The 18,090-nt window shown below is 29.3% G+C and overlaps 2 protein-coding genes across 4 annotated transcripts; one reads left to right on the top strand and one right to left on the bottom strand.

Moving 5' to 3' along the window:
* Positions 1-1,100: 1,100 nt before the first annotated feature.
* Positions 1,101-11,034, top strand: LOC100164267. Its single transcript, XM_001946250.5, has 9 exons — positions 1,101-2,132; positions 2,197-2,460; positions 2,528-2,715; positions 2,819-3,069; positions 3,134-3,397; positions 7,407-7,595; positions 7,712-7,753; positions 7,821-8,097; positions 10,504-11,034. Exons 1-9 carry the CDS (start codon positions 1,849-1,851, stop codon positions 10,716-10,718), a joined length of 1,974 nt encoding a protein of 657 aa, XP_001946285.1. The 5' UTR covers positions 1,101-1,848; the 3' UTR covers positions 10,719-11,034.
* Positions 11,035-11,180: 146 nt separating this feature from the next.
* LOC100166295 (protein-L-isoaspartate O-methyltransferase domain-containing protein 1) lies at positions 11,181-15,725 on the bottom strand. Of its 3 annotated transcripts, XM_016806428.2 has the most exons (7): positions 15,059-15,232; positions 14,786-14,998; positions 14,090-14,451; positions 13,858-13,992; positions 12,970-13,070; positions 12,752-12,902; positions 11,181-12,687 (listed from the first exon to the last, which is right to left on the bottom strand). In XM_016806428.2, the coding sequence occupies exons 3-7, from the start codon at positions 14,403-14,405 to the stop codon at positions 11,723-11,725; spliced, it is 1,668 nt and encodes a 555-aa protein (XP_016661917.1). In that variant the 5' UTR covers positions 14,406-14,451; positions 14,786-14,998; positions 15,059-15,232; the 3' UTR covers positions 11,181-11,722. The 3 variants fall into 3 exon arrangements, with proteins under 3 accessions (XP_016661917.1, XP_008185497.1, XP_001946228.1); XM_008187275.3 differs by lacking the exon at positions 14,786-14,998 and having other exon boundaries at positions 15,059-15,725; XM_001946193.5 differs by lacking the exons at positions 14,786-14,998; positions 15,059-15,232 and adding an exon at positions 15,272-15,725.
* Positions 15,726-18,090: the final 2,365 nt, after the last annotated feature.

Below are 18,090 nucleotides of genomic sequence, written 5' to 3'. Positions count from 1 at the left end.
CCAAGCACCCCCCTATGTGCGCCTATGACCCGCATGTGGTCATACAAATGTACAATGTTACAAATAATATGATAATAAATACTATTATATTAGCTTGTATAAACATACAAATTTAATAATTTTTTTCATCGAGTTACATGACGATATTTACACCACCAATTAAATCACAATCTACTGATTACAAATATATCATCATTACTTGCTTATATTTGTAAAGTTGAAGTTTGAAAGTTTAAAAATTTAAAATCGTATTTTAATTTGGTTTAGGAATACAAATTAAAAATTGAAGTTCAATATACCCTGCAAGAAGTATTTCTCTTTCCAAAAAAAAAAAAATTATCGAACTAGGATCTTTTTACGTCTTTTTACGAGACTTGAGAGTTTTTCCTGTAAGAAAAGTTTTTGAGAAAAAAACAGGTCACGCGGAGGCCCGTCAAGTCGATATACGAATACGAATTATTATTATCATAATTATTATGTAAGTAACAGATCATTTTATAAGATTTCTGTGAATATTAGACTTTTGGCCATTTTTTTTCATTTTTGAACCACTGTGTGCTTCAAAAACTATGTACCTACAGAGAACTTTCAATTTTGACCATAATGTTTTGGTGGACAACCATCCAAGGTACTCACTTAAAATATCTATCTTCTCGAACAATTTTTAATAACATATTAACCCTAATATATTAATTTAAATTAGACACTTTAAGGTTTATTTTTTAAATCATCATCGGAGATTGACCCTATATTATCTTTAAACAATTAAACCCATTATCGATGTCATAATTTTTCTATCCGGAATATTTGTTGACATTTTGTAGGTGTGCCAATATGGCAATATGCTATTATAGTTGCGGTACAATATTGCGAAATTAAAAATTTAACAATACGATACTTTCTATACTACAATAGTATAATAGACAAGAGAGAAAGAAAATATTCTTACAGCGGCGCTCGATGTTATCACCGATTTACATTTTTTCTTTTATCAAATTTCTTTCAAGGAAGTCAACAACCACAGATAATAAAATATTTACAACCGGATAAACAGGCATAAACACTAAACAGACTTGTTACAGCTTACAGAAAAATAAAACTACTCTATTTGTTTTTGTTCTATGTTATTACCAATATTATAATTTATAATGAACTATGTACATCCGTGGAATTTAATCTCCGTACGTCTGAAGTATATTTGAGTATTTTTGCTCATGACTTTATCATGTTTTTGCTTACAGTAAAATATTATATTAAATTAAGTACTCTATAGTGTTGAGTAATTTCGATCGCAGGTTAATATCCTACAAGGCTGAAAATTGTGACCTGCAACAGGCCACGTTTGATCGTAATAATTCGTTTGACGCTTCCTTCATCTATTGCACGTTATCGCCCGACGTTTACTTACATGTTAGTAAATAGTAGTTATTATTATTATTATTGTTGTTGTTGTTGTTTCCGCTTGTGAACCGTGAGTGCGCGTCGTTCGTGACTGAGGACTGCGTTAGCGACGACGCACCAACGAAATATCAATATATTATTATCATCGTACTGCTGTCTGCGACGACCGCCGTTCAGTCATCGGTGGTTCATCAAGACATTGGCTACATTCAGAACGGCGCAGGTATTGCTCGGTTCTAGTTTACCGTAATAAAGGTCCAGTCTATGGTTCCGATTTTTAGTCTGCAGAACGTTTATCAGTTATCACGGACGAACGCGATCGGCTCCGAACAATAGGGCAGAGTCTCAATACCCGCACTTTCGATCGTCTAAGACGACGATCGTTGTTACAGTTGCGCACTTGCGTGAGCCGTCTGAATGGGCATTTGAAGATCAAAATCCGGAACGATGACGACCAACGCTCTGAAACGACAACGTGAACCCGACGATGAAATCGTCGTCGTCCCTGCCTACTCACCCACCAACTCTGCTGATACTATGACCACCAGCTCCGCGAATACCGCTACTACCACAATCCTGGACTTGCCGACCGAATTGATTGAGTATATTTGCTGCTGTGACTCGTTGAAGTTGATTGACATCTTCAACCTTGCTGTTTCGCATTCCAAACTCAACAACTGCTTGTTCCACGAACGAAACTCTTGCCTCTGGAAATCCAAATTCATACAAAAGTACCTATACTTGTGTGTTGTACTTTTTTTTACTTACTTATAACGGATATTTTATTTGTGTTAGATACGGTTTGTTGGACAATGAGGAATATGAAGTTGTAATTGACGAACAAAACACTTGGAAAGACGAAATCATGTTGCGTATGAGTTTGGATAAAGCTGTGCCTGCTGAAATTATACAAATGCCATGCAAGTACATGAAGTTTAAAAATGTACCATATCATTTATATCCGTTTAGTCAATATCTGAACTCAAAAAATGAAGGCCATAGATATTATATTCTATCAGCTATTGCAGCTTATTATAAGCAACTACAGAGTAACGAATGGTATTTTTGTGGTTTAGAGTAAAGTAGAATAATATTTGACTTATCAATATTTATTTTTATCATTTAGCCGTAATGAAAATTATGATCTACTGTATATGGCACATCAATTTCTTATTTATTCGTGCCAAGTATATTTTGGTTACAAGTTAAGTAATTTCTTAAGTTTACCACCGGCAGAACAAATTGTTGAACGAGGATTTTACTTACTTGGACGTTGGTGGTGTCCTACGGTTAACATACCATATCGCGATATAAGTAAGTCTAAACTAAAAAAAACTATGCTCAGAATCTAAAAGACTATGTAATTTTGATACATTTGTAATGAATGGTGATAATTGTGTTACTAATGTTTTTACAGACAAAAGTTTAAATAACATAGCTATTGATGTGTGTAATCGCATTCGTTCAACAAACCCAGTCCATCCTCTGTTTGAGCATGAAAACTGTTTGAAACAAGTGGTTGAACGAGGAAAATTCAATCTTGATCATGATTTATTTGATGAAACTAGCACAATGTTTATACTTGACAACATAAGACAAATCATATTTTCCGAAGATCAACTAATTTGTTATTGTAACCACGACTTGAATTGCTTTTTGTTGCAGCAGGTATGTTTTCATCTCAATGATTTTATTATACATAGTCAATAATGATACAATTAATTTAACCTAGGTTATTGATCGGAGAAAAGGTTCTGTATTTTTGCTGTGTGTAATATTTGAATCGGTTGCTAGACGATTAGGAGTAAAAGTTCGTTTAACTGCAACATCCGTACACAATTTTGTATCTTGGTCGTCTTCATGGCCGGGAAACAAACGTAAGAACCCTACATGCTACTTGGTAGATATAGCTGGAGGTGGTGTCATGCGGAAGGCTACTGTTTGTCCAGTCTCAAGAAAATTGCCAGAACAGTATATTGGAAATTCTATACTTGACGTAAGTACTCATAATTTATAAAAATATATTATAACAACTATAAATTAAATACTCATATGTACTTGCAGTGGTGCCGACTTCTTTTTCATTTGGTGGGGCAAAGTATAAAAATTAGTTACCACCACCACCCACCACCCACATGATTATATTGTAAATTCAACTATCACAAAGCAAACACTGAGGCGAACCGCCCCATAAAAAATACTCTTTCGGCGCCACTGGGTACTTGTACCTAACTCATAATAACAAAAAAAACTATTTTTTCATTTAGTTAAATGCCTTTATTATCAATATTATGTAAATATTCATTGTATAAACAAATTGCTTTAGTACAATTTGAATTTTTACATCTGCACATATTTATCTATAACTAAAAAATCCATAATTTCTGTTATTATTGTTATGCATAGAATAATGTATAATTTATTTCTTTAATAATTGACACCCCCTACTAACTCAATTTTGACAACTTGTCCGTGTAGTTATTCAATTCTTATTCTGATTATGAAATAAAAAAAATTATTTGATTTACGTTTTTAGAGCAAGCTAACAATTTTTTGTTTTTTCCTAATTATCTTCTCTTGTTGACCTAATTCCTTGAGTTACTTCCTTTTATTTTAGAATCTACAAAGATTAAATTATTAACTCAAGTTAAGTCTTTTTGTGGAAAATAAATTGTTTTGATGGGAATTGGGAATGTATTTCAAGTTAAGTCTTTTTTTATAGAAAATATCCCGTCTTGATGAAAATGTATATCAAATTACGACTGTTTTTACAGGTAATTTATATTTAAAGATAGACTTAACTTAAGGCACGTCATTGTTCACTAGTAAAAAAAATATTAGAACTATATTTTATTAGATTTATAACATTTTTGTCAGAGTTGAATCAGGGGCGGACTAGTTCCTTCATAGCGGCCCGGGAACTTTTTTCTCGGCAAAAACCATTCTAATACACTATTACAGTTTAAAATACCACACATTTTATTTGTCGAATATTCAAAATATAAATATATAACAATAGGTACATACAACATTTCTTTAATGTTTAAGTTTTAACAACACATACCTACATAATTTAATGATACATTAAAATTTTAAAAAGCAATGCGTTAAAATACAATTATTTAATATTGTTTGTTTCAAATATATTATTGAATCTTACAATCATAATTTTTTCTTGTATGTCACTTGTAAATAACATACCTAAATCTGAAGATATACATTTCAATCCAGAAAAACAATGTTCAACAGACACCTATAATAGTTTTTCATATAGTTATTTCTAATAATTTAGAAATTATAATTAAGTACTATAAAATATGGTGAATAGAAACAAAATAAAGCAAATGTAAAAGTTGTTACTTTGATGTCCACCCTATGTGTTATATCTTCTTCATATTATAATAAATTGTCAACATATTGGTTTTCGACAACTGGTTTTTGTCAACATGTTCATTCAAATAGAATAGAAAAATATAAAATATGTGGTCTTACAGAAACATAACAATATGAAATTATGAATTAAGTAAAATTAGATTTCAAAACATTGTTCAGGAAAATGTATTTGTGAAGGCAACACTGGAATACAAATAGCTAATAGAGCATAGGTGATAGGCCTCTTAGACTAATCTTTTCTATTATATTATAAACCATTTAACCAATTTTAATGATAATTGTATACAAATTATAATTTATATTATATTTATAATGTATTATATAAAATTTGACTTGACTTACCGTGAAGAATTCAAGATTACTGATTAGAATTGCAAACATTCAACGTGCTTCTTTCTAGCAGTCACTGCAAAATACAAATTAACTAATATTACAATATCCCGGTCAACAGACTCGTGAGTTGGGGACAAAAACGGTTTATTTTTAAATAATATTACAAAAATATTATATTGAATTATTTCATGGTATATAAACAACAAGTGGTATAAGCTCACAAGGCTATCCGCTATGTTATTAGCTATCATTTATATATATATATATAAATGCTATATCTTAGAAGAACAAAATATAGTTTTAGGTATGATTATTATTGTATTATTTATGTTATTCTAAATTATCTGGCGTGGCCGAAAAAAAATTGTGATCGTTCAACTCCTTTTGGGTGTAACACGGTGTGGAAGCAAGTCTTTTTAAGTGTAAATGATATTACGTTTTAATATATAGCCATCCCAACTGGAGTGGTCCGTGAGATTTGCAGCAGTATATTATTTGGTAGTCAATCTACCTGCGGTAGATCGCGGACCCCGTGTGGTTTATACGTAAGTGTATAATTTAACTCTTGAAGTATCAAAGTTATACCAAGTTTGTTGTTTTTACTTAATTCAACCTACGGCGGATTAATACAATCAATTAATACAAAACCCTAACCTAACCGTATTAAAATCTGATGAATAAAAAAAAAACGAACATTCGTATGTGTAGATAAGGAAAAAAAATAAAAAAGGAAAAATACTTGGTTTGTTCTTGAGACATTCTGTACTAAAGTACATAGAAGTACCAATGCGCCAACAATCTTATCGCATTTACAATAATAATAATTATTAAATCCAATGGCAACCATTTATAAACAAAAATTTCCATCCTATGTCTAATTGAGAACTGAAATCGGTTAGTCCACTTTTCAATAAATATGATGAGTTCTTAAACAATGAAACTGTTCAGATTTTGAGAATAATTTAATTTTGAATAATTTTAAATGAAGACATCCCAAAAGTTTTACTTATATTTTTTCAATATTCACAAAATTGCTTCTATTGAAGTGTTCAAACCTGGTGTTCAAATATTATTTCTGCAAGGACATTAATTGTTATTATTAACCAATAGTCCTACTATTATAGTATTTCCGGTAAGCTGATAACTTGCTCCACTCCATAAAACTGATTATAAATAAACTATTTTTATTAATTTTTAACATTTTTTTTCGAAATACTAATGAAATCATGTCAATATTATTTTATAACAATGTAGACAATTATGAATTATGACGACACAATGATAATATAATATTATTAAATTTGATGGGCAAAGTACCTATCGTTTTTAACTCTAATTTATTGTGTGCTCCAGCCTGCAACACATTTGTTATTATTTTTAAATTAGAGGTACCAAACAGTCTGTACAAAATGTTCAAGACCATTATAAAATTAATGTGTATTACAAACCTATTTAAGAGTCACCATGACTCAAGAACGTTTAAGTAATTTGGCAGTGTTATACATATATAACGAATATAAAATTGACTGAAAAAATTATTGATAGATTTGATGTAGAAGCTCCAATAAAGGGTCGACATTTAGGACTCAAGTAAATTGTTTTGTAATTTTCAGTTAAGTTATTCTTTACAAAATATATAGATATATGTTAATATAAAATGTGAATTATTATTCAAATATTCATACCCTAAATTAAGCCAAAAAAAATTTTTATTGAAGTCAAAATTTGTGAAAATGCACTCAAAAAAAAAAAAATTAAATCAAGGTTGAAATTTTATTTTGGAAGAATTGAGTTATGAAAGTCAATTAATTGTTTGCCCCCCTGGAATCATCCCCAAGTGCCACCTGTGATAAAATATAAAAACAATTTAAAATATCTAGACCGATGAACCGTCCCCATTCAGAATCGTTTTTTGTATACAATGATAATATTATATCATTAAATTCAAATTTAATACATTTCATTATACAGAGATCCACTTGTAATTTACTGTACAGTAGAGCAACATACACTTACCCGCTTTTTTTTGAAAATGTATTTATTTAACCTTGAATTTGATTTTGTTTTAATCCAAAATATACGCATGGTTTAAAATTAAATCATTCAATTGAGTGAGTTGAATTTTTTTAGTAGTATACTAAACTGTTTCCGACTGTCCACCTATCTTATGACTACTGAAGTACCAAAAATTACTGATTATATAAATAGCATAATATTTAAAAAACAACTAATGATATATTACGAAAAGATAAATTAAATTTACTGTATATTTTTTTTAGTTGTTTTGGACATTTAGTAAAACTGTGGAACAGCTCACTATTGAAAATATGGCTACATATAAATATGTGTTGGATTTCCAAAAACTCTTAAAACCTGATGATTCTGAGGTTGAATTTAAATGTCAGAAATTCCATCAGTATTATGACTATTGTCGATGTCCCTTACTCAGAAATCCGTCTAATCCCTATGTGAGTATTCTACTATTCTGCAATACCTTACATTCACAATTTATTTAAGTATCAGATATATTTTATACAATTTTTATTTCTCAATATCATTATTATTATTTATTAACTGTTTACAGGCTCCAAACCATGTAGATGAGAAGAACATTATGTACACAGATGTAAGTGATAAAACTTATTGTATTTGATAACTGAAATATTTTACATAAAACTTCTTTTAATGATCAGTGGGAAGAAATTTTCCCATTAGTACCTAAAACACGTGGTGAGATTCATGATCCAAAATATTCAATTGGCATGATGATTGATACCATTACAATGGGTAATGGCTCTTGTTCGAGCATAGTGACTAAACGTGGTGTTGTTGTGGGCTGGACAAGAGTGCCCAGTAACAACCCATTGCCAAATCCAACTGTTTACCATGTGCTCATCAGACCTGATCATTATTTCAGTACAGCCAAATATCAAAACCCTGTTATCAAAGCTATATGGGAAGGCAGATATGGTATGTCGGAATTGATTTTGACTATTGGCTGAAGATGATTTTTTTTTCAAAGAAATTGTATTCTTGCATTTAAATGCCTTTTCTCCTAGTTATTCTATTTTAATTAACTGTTTTTGCATGACAATATTTTCCAAAAAGGTTAATTAACAAAATTATATGATGTAAGACTAGGTGTGTTCTTTCACCAGAAATACATGTATGGCTTTTCTAAAATAATTAAAAACCAATCGTAAATGAATAAATTCATTATTTCAAAATTAATCATTAATCGTAATTTTATTTATTTAATCAGTTGGATTATTTGGATTATGATCTAGAAAGACCAAAAATAAGAAGGGGGCCAAAAGGCCAATATTTAATTGTAGACCCCTATCAATAATAAAAAAAATTTTATATTTTTAAAATTTTAAATAAATAATACACAATACACATAACTAACACAATAAAATACATATTTTATCTATCAATATATATATATCAGTGGTGGACAAACTTTTTTTGATTAAAATCTAAGTATATTATATTTTTCCTTTGAGGATCGACTGACAAAAACAATTTTTTTGTATTTTAAGTCAATCACTCATGTTAATATTAATTATTAACATACCCATACAAATAATAAAATTAAAGTGTAGTTTTCTAAAAAAAGTGTTTCACATTACATTTTTAAATAATTACAAAATAAGTTTTTGAAGTGTTCAAGATATCCATTTTCTCCATCATATTTTTAAAAACATTTTAAAAAAGAAATGATTATAATTGAGTGAAAATAGACCAAGTTAAAAAAAATTAAGTTGTTGACTTTGTTAGAATAATACCTATATAGCCACATGTGGCTCGCATCTTAACGTAACATTAAACGTAAATTAACGTAAGAGCCAAGATGTAAAAAAAAGAAAAAAGGTCATAATATATAATAATATGACTTTTTTTTTTACATCTTGGCTCTTTAATTTTTATTAATATATTTGGTGGCTCGCGAGTTTCTTCTCGCTGGCCACCCCTGCTATATAGTTATGTTGGCAAATACGAATCACACGATCGATTGGAACATAGATTTTTCTTAAGAGAATCTGTAAGTATCTAATAATCAGTGAAACTTGGCAAAAATGTATTAATTCCAACATCATAGCTAGTGGATAATGCAATTTTACTTGTTTTTCAAAAATTGAGACATTAATTGATATAATATGTAAGATGGTTTCTGGATACTTATTTCGGGAGTAACATTTTACCATGTCAATTTAATCATGTACTGAGATTGTATAAATAATTTTTCTATTGTAACACAAAATACTAAATAGGTACAAAGTAGGTTGATATAAAAAAAATCTGCAATATTAATTAAATCATGTCATTTGTGATTTGCTAATATAACCATTATTTATACAAAGTCAACACCTAAATTTTCCTTGAACTTGTTTGATTCTCTTTCAAAATTAATATTTTTTTTTAAAAATATGTTCAAGAAAATAGTTATTTGTTGGATATAAATCAATGTAAAAAAAGTTAGTTGCATAAAAAAATTTGATTTTTTGCCATTCAATTAGAATTCCCATACTTATTGCAGTACAAAAAACCATATTCAAATATATTGATTTGCCACAGAGATACAAGAGTGATACAAACTTTTGGGAGTTTGGGACATATTATATATATTACATATAAATGATTTTGGGTTTCATATTAGGTACCTACTCGGTAATCTTATTAATCATAAATTAAATTGATGCCATATTCACATATTAAATTTTATTGGTGCTCCCATTAGTTTTTGTGATTATAAATTGGTAGGACAGAAAGGAATGTGTAAGAGGCTGTTATAACTAATAGTGCACGAAGGTACTTAAAACTTGAAGAAGAGGAGAATAAAAAAAAAGGATATATTTCAGGAGTGACAAGAAGGGAGATTAATATTGTTGTGAACTGGTGCATAATAATAGGTTGGACTTCAAATTTTACACATAAACATTATAAGATCTATAATTTAACCTTGCCTAGTTAAACCATATTATACACTTTTAATGAAAATGAATACTTTTCACTATTCAGAAAGAAACTTGATTAATTATAAATTATTATTGCCATGTGTGATGTCATTTTCTAATTAATGTAAGGTAATACTAATACAATCTAAAAAATAGTTTTTAAATTATTTATACATTTAATTATACGCGTTTGACTGTTGATAGTTGTTACTTATGATATTTTTATGTGATACAATACATTTTTTGTATTGCTATGAACCAAATGAAATTCATATAATTATTTCACAACCTTTTTATGCTTTCATTTAACAAATAATTATATTTTTTGTATTAACTTGATGCTATGTTGCTATTAAGTATAAACGATAAGTCATATTTGTAGTATAGTTTCTAAATCATCACAAAAATTTTGTTACAGAAAAATTGCAGCGACAACTAAAACCGTATGATTACAGTTTCAAGAACATTGGCAAGTTTTTCACACATTACAGTCATGAATTGTGCGCTTTTGTGCCGATTAATGATTTGGCACAACTTTATCCAGATGATCTATCTTACACTATCAGTAAATCAAAGAACATTGACTGCAAAGTTAAACAGTTCACTGGTCCCCATGTTGTTCCTAAGTATTAATGTTTTTTTTTTTTATTTATTTACAAATGCGTCAATATATATTGTTTTTTGTCTTACTATCATTATTCAAACAGTACCTAAATTATACATTTTTTAAATATAGCTACTAGTTTAATAAAAAACTTTATGTCGGAAAAATATTATACGACATGAATAATGCACTACAAACTTTTTTGTCAGGCACATACTGTTTATTCTCTACTATCAGTGTTGCTTTACTAGTTTATTGTGTTAACTTAATGCATGGAAATAACAAAATCTACCCAGTCCTAAATACTTATAATTTAAAAGAAATAAATGTTTTATTTTAGCCTTACTGAAAAATTTATTTATTTCATTTTTAAAAAAATAATATTATGTATTTCAAAATAAAGGTCTACCTACATCAAGAGAACAATATTGGCTGCAATAAACTATGATTGAGAAAGAAAATTTTAATAACTAAAGTTCAATGAAATTTCCTAGAAATCATTATGAAAACTTTCCTTTATTGATGTTTACATATTATCTTTTAAACATTTAGCACATTTTAATAATTATAATTTATAAGAATAACATTGTAACATTTACACATCTGACAATATTATTAAATATACATCATTGTAAATGAAATATAATATTATCCTGGTTATTATAAAGGTAAATAAAATTACATAAATTATTTAACAAAAAAATCTTAACAAAACACAAATAATACATATATGTGTTATTTCTTTTTTTACTATCCAACATCTTAAATAGTTTGGAAGGGGAAATTGTATTTTTTAGAAAATAATTGTTGTGCTTTGATTAAACAATGAATACTAACAAAAATCTGAAATGTTTAAGATATAGTAGTAATAGTAAATAATGTACAAATCATATTTAAGTTCTTATAATAAACAACTAAACTAGATAAAATGTAGTTGAGAATTATATATATTATATACAGAAAAAAAAATATGAACTAAATAATTGAATTAAAATATAACAAAAAAATGTTTCATAAACAGCCAAAAATCTAATCATTCTTCTTTGTTGTAGTTGAGAAACAGTTTTAGCATAGCTGGTACTGGTAACGAATCAATTTTAACCTTTAAGAGTTTACTCAGCTCATTTTCTTTGCGTTCGCTCAGAAAGCGGTATAATATCAATTCTCTAGCAACTTCGCTATCAGTATCGCTGTCATAGTTATCTTCACCATTAAACAAAGAGTTATAGATTCCGCCAAAATCATCATCATTATGATCATGTTCCTCAGATGACACCCAGCTATCAGAATCATCAACTTCTTCCTCATCGTCTTCATCATCAGGCTCGGATGAATCACTAGACATGGTCTCCCAAAAATCACTACTGCTATTGGTAGATTGGCTGTTTAAGAGATTTGTGACTGTAGAAGATGATGTGTTCATTTTCATTCTTTTTGTGTTTTCTGGTACTTCTGGCAATGTCTCATTTTGTTCAGAACATCCAGCTTCAGATGATTTTCTTTTGGTATCTGATTCAGTTTTCTTAGGTAAACTTTCTTCACTTTCTTCAATTTCTTCAATTTCTTCAATTTCTTCACTTTCTTCAATTTCTTCACTTTCTTCACTTTCTTCACTTTCTTCACTTTCTTCAACATAATCAACATCGTCTTCATCATCATCGTCGTCATCATTGTTGCCACTGTTAACGTTATCATTATCTTCTTCAATGGCCTCATTCCCAGATGTTGAACCCAGATCTGATATTGCCTCATCCAAACCAGCAAATGTATCTACAATGTTCCGTAAACTAACCATTCCTCTATCATTTGTACCATATTGTATGCGGACAAATTGACTTAATGGATCTTCAGTATTAAAAAATTTTTGATCGTAACTTTTAGTAGGTTTACATTTAGTGCGCATTTGCAAGCCAGGATGACTTTCATTCAAGCAATCTCGTATGGAAGCACGAATGTTTGATCTGCATAGCTCTTGTAAGCTCAATGGTTCAACAGTAGCTGAAAAAAAAACAAAAATTTAAAATTAATTTAATTTCAATTTACAATTGGTATATTAACTTACGAAACTTTGCAACTTTCATACTACATTTTTCTGGCACAACAAGATCTGTAAACGATACTTCCAAAACTTCAATTGTTTTCCATGAGTATTCACCTTTCCTTATTACTTTTACGAGGAACCCTTCCAATGGCATAACTAATACGCCACCAATCTAAATATAGATAAGAAAAGTTTATTTAATTCTATCATTTAAGATTTACTTTTGAATAAAATAGTACTTTAATAAGGGCCTTCATAAATGAAGATTCCGCAGGTGGTACTCCAGCTCCACAATAGACTCTATCATAGTAACCAACCGACAGCAGTTCACATGCATTTCCTATATAAATAATAACATTTTAAAAATGCTAAGAATAATTTTAAGCTTTTATGATATGTCAATATTGACTTATAAGTTAATAATAATAATACATGATATATTATTATAGGTACCTAATAATAATTAATATGTAATATGGGTTATGTATTAGGATATGTTTTTGGCAAAAACTAGTTCAACCTATAGTATTACTAATAGAAAAATAAACTATTATACTCTGTTCCACAAGAGAACGCAACCTAGTGGCACATTAAATTTGTCAATCTTTGTGAATCCATTCCCCCAAGGTAATCAGTCCGTTTACTTTATGTCAAAGTACATCGGACAAAATCATATTCCGAGATACATATATTGATCACGACATGACGTTGGCAATTTGGTCTTGAGATAGCTAAGCTCCATCGTTTATGTGTAGAAACGAGTTGCATTGTTTTGTAGCACAGAGCACAAGAGTATAATTATCAGTATACATATATAATAAAATATTTATGAAAATATTGACTTGAAAGATACAATAACTTATCATATTTACACTGACCTGTTAAATGAAAAGGAAGACTCAAAAACTACTTATATAGCAGAACAACTGCCCAGGCTTTTTAAATTTATTATAAGTTATTTTATAAAATTAATTTTGTAAAGAAAATGTTAAATACTATTATCTTCAAGAGACTTATAGTTATATCCTATTTTTTAAACATTTGATCAGACCTTTTTCACAAGATTCTTTTTATTTATAAGTGCATATTTAATTAATAATTAATATGAATAAAGTATATTATTATACCTTCGATGAATACAGGTTCACAAAAATCAAAATAATCGATTGCTGCAGAATTTTGTTTAAATTCTTCCAACTTTTGATATGCAATTTCTATTGAAGAACCATGAATTTCAATTCCATGATTGACACCATTAACACCTATATAAAATTAGGGGAAAATGTGGACAATCAATTTAATCTCTGAAAAGTACAAATTGGTGGTAGAACAATGAATAAATATTGAGATAGAGCTTACCCAATAAAAGACCAGCTAGGGTACTAAAATACCCTATTCCAGAACCAATGTTTAAAAACTTTTGACCCTTGTGGAGATCCAAACATTCTAAAACTGTAGCATAAACACTTGGTGCAGACAAATGAACATCTCCCGATTGCCAAGCACTGTCTCTATAGGCGTTTAGTCTATTATCATTGGTATAATATAATCCTCGGTCAACACTTCTGAACACTTTTTCCACATTAATTGTGTGTATATACTCTCTCTTAATTAATGAATTTATAAGCTCGTCATTGCTGTTGTCTGTGCGATTTGTACTAATAAATTGACCCATCTTTATTGATTGTTAAGCAGCCAATATAATATAATATTGTAATCAACTGCAAACCAAAAAACGAATCCATGTTAACATTGTTAACACTAAAGGCCAGTAGCACCGTCTACGGTTAAACTTCGATTAAGCTTAATCAGCAGATAACAGATATTTAACCGGGCAAATTCGGCCGATTAAACTCCAGTTAACTTTAATCAGACGGTGCAACTGGCCCTTAGTAGTGAAATTACAAAATTGACTGATACGAAAATAGTGCAAAATATAGCAATTCATTATTAATTATTTTCAATTTAGTTAGGTATTACAAGTCAATAAAAATAAATATGATATTTAAAAGCATAATAAATAATTAACAAGGTATGTACTATTATTATACCTACATTTATTATACTGTGCATATTATTATGTATAGGTATTGAGATTAGTAGATTTTCTGACATGAGTTACAATCTGAACCCACGTTTAAAAAGATGTTTTATGAGTACTAGGTTATCTATTTCGTTGTAAGTACAAGGATTTGACAAAATCGTCGACAACAGGTACAATAAACAGGCCCATGTTCACTTATGCGATCAGACCACCGCATAGGTAGACTATTCATAATAAATATCATATAAGTACCTACATATTATTTCTACAATGTCCACACGTACCTATCAATCGCAGTTCAGGTTTTCGCGTTCCAATAATCGTCGACGACGTCTTGAAATCTCACAAGACGCGTAAACGAAATGATAAAAATTACGCAACAACACAAAACGCCGGGACAAGACGAAGTAACATTAGGTACTTCTCTATTAACTATTTACTATTATTACAAATCGTAATATCATATTAAAACTATTAATAATGAGATACTTTACTACCTTTTGTATTTATACCGTGGTGGTGAGTCTGTATTACGGAGTTGCGTTATCGTTAGCGTCACTATTAGCCGTTGTTGTTGTTGTTGTTGTTTTTGTTACATATTCTATTGATATATTTCAGCGTCGTCAATTATGATAGTAATATCGTTTTTGTATAATCGAAACGGAATGCTACGGATAAAAATCGATAGACGCATTTAACGCAGGCAAGACAATAATAAAAAGTAAATACATGAAAGATAAAACAGTTTAAAAGTATTGTACTATTTTGATGTATCTACAAATCTACACAGTAACCGTTGTATGTCAGTGTACTCGGTATTCTCAGTGTGAGACAAGATTGTAAAGACGGCCTGACGGCACAAGTCATTTAGACGAAACAGTCTGCGCACCAGTGCACCAATATGCAGCTGATCGATGATATGTCGTCGAAACGGTCGAGTGGTTTACGGCCAATCAGCAATCATGTCCATTGCCCAATACTCGGGAGAATTTTACTGCCCTATGCCCAAACAGCAAACATATCCCCACACAGGTTGGTCACCGGAAATTCACTACTTTCAGTAGTACTACTTATATATTACTATATTATATAATACCTACTATAATTATATAGTTATAGGATATATCTTTAACCGTGGTAGCAGTCCGTCATGCGGTTTGATGACGAAATGTACCAAAAATCGAATTCTATACCGTCTTTTTTGAAGTGTGGGCGCGGGTAGATTCTTTCGATAATCGACCATGGTTGGTGGTACACCTGCAAGGTTTTTGGAAGTTTTTCTTGTCACAGATGTAAATATATATCTGTGGTTTTTATTCAATTCGCCCACGATGTAGAGAAGATAAGGTGATACCTTTTATACTTCTAAATATTCCGGGTGCCAATTTCGGTTTTTCGACGGCAGTTTGATATTGATAGTATCGCGGTAGGTAGCGGTAGGTATATTTATGATTTATCAGTAGTCAGTCTGGAGTCATCGACACATTCGATTATATTATTTGTTGTAGAGTTTAGTAATATTAAAATACACAAATAACTAATTAACTAATAAATTAAAATTTTTTTACATGTTTCTTGAATTATTACTATTTTTAATAATTAAAATAATAAAAAACCATCAATTAAGTAAGTAGATATAAATAATTAACTAAAAATCAGATCATTATGAATATGTATAATATAGTATTATAAATAAAAATTAAAAACACAATTTCTTTTAATAATCAGGTACTCAGGTATTAGTATTAGGTATTAGGTACCTATAGTCATAATTTAATTGCTGGTATTTCAAAATGTGTTTTTTTTTTTTGTGTGTGTCTTCACCTTTAAAGGCGATAAGAGTTTTTCGATTTTCTACTTCAGCATCTTTTCTGGTAGGATAGTGAATTTAGTTGGTACTTTGGGGGTCAAAAGTAAAATATTCAAATAGTATTCTAAATCGTCGGGAAAACAAAAAAAAATTAAGGGAAAACTGAGGTTTTTACGTAAAACTACCAGTTTTCGACAAATTAGATTTTAATTTTTAGTTACTCCTAATCCTAAAGATAGATAGGTATAACCATTGACACACTATGACGTTTTCACTGAATATTTATATTATCATTTTCTATACACCATCAAGGCATCAAACAATTTTCAAAAAACTTTTTGGGCGATTTATAGAGACAAAGGATAATTTCGATTTTTAAAATTATTTTAAAAAATTATCACTTTCAAAAAACTTAAAAATTAATTACAAGGTTGGTTTCTCATAAGTAGTTGGTGGAAATTAAAAAAAAAGAGTTGAGCGTAAATCTACAATATTTTTTTATGAATATCTGAAGTAAAAACTTTAAAAAAATCATGAAAATTTGCAAATTATTTTAGTTAGAAATCCATACAAAAATGTATTAATTTGAATAAAAAATTAATAAAGCGGGCAAGTGCCCTAAGTGGATATCGCTCTGCTGTACAGTTGGTTACAAGTGGGTCACTGTATAATGGATTGTATTAAATTTGAGTTTAATTTTAATGATATCATAATGATATCATTGTATACGAAAAACGATTCTGAGCAGAGATGGTTTGTCAATTATTGTCAGTTTGGATATTTTATATTATTATTTATTATTGCCTGTACATTGAATTAATTTTATAAATTAAAAAAATAACTTAAATCGTTATTTTTATTTTTATTTTTATTCGCTTCTATATATATGGTGATAAGCAAAATGTTAGAAATTATAATATTGTTTTTAGCGGTTTTTTATAATTTGTTGGTGGTTTTTCAAGTGGCATTAAATAATTATTGAGAAAATAGAAAAATGACCTCCCTAAATTACCATCTTGATCCAATTTGCTAAAAGATAAGATATATGTTGAAATCGAAGCCCTCTTTCTAATATAAATATTGTGTACAAGATAATTATCCATTGTATAATCGATTATATTGAACTTCAATTCAATGATATAATATCATTGTAAAAACGATTCTGAGCGGAGACGATTTGTCAGTCTGGATATTTACTAAGCATTTCAAGTTTAAATTCTGACAAATTACATCAAAATCACGACAACTTGCATAATATTTTGTATCTAAAAAATTATAAAATATTTAATTTTTATAGCTAAGGATTGACAATTTTAAATACGTTTTATCATACCTACTGGCTACTGTAATCAAAAAATATATAATCACAGTTTATTGTAATAGATGTTATAAGTTCAAATCAGTGGCGTCATTTGAGGGGGGGCAAGGTGGGCATTTGCCCCTGTCTGATTTTAAAAGCGGCCCGATGGGCCGGTTCCCAGTTGTTGCCGTTTTACCATTATATTT

This window comes from Acyrthosiphon pisum, chromosome A2 (assembly GCF_005508785.2).
Source record: "Acyrthosiphon pisum isolate AL4f chromosome A2, pea_aphid_22Mar2018_4r6ur, whole genome shotgun sequence".
NCBI classification, from domain to species: domain Eukaryota; kingdom Metazoa; phylum Arthropoda; class Insecta; order Hemiptera; family Aphididae; genus Acyrthosiphon; species Acyrthosiphon pisum.
Note: the sequence above shows the minus strand (reverse complement) of the source record. Positions and strands in the feature narration are given on the sequence as shown.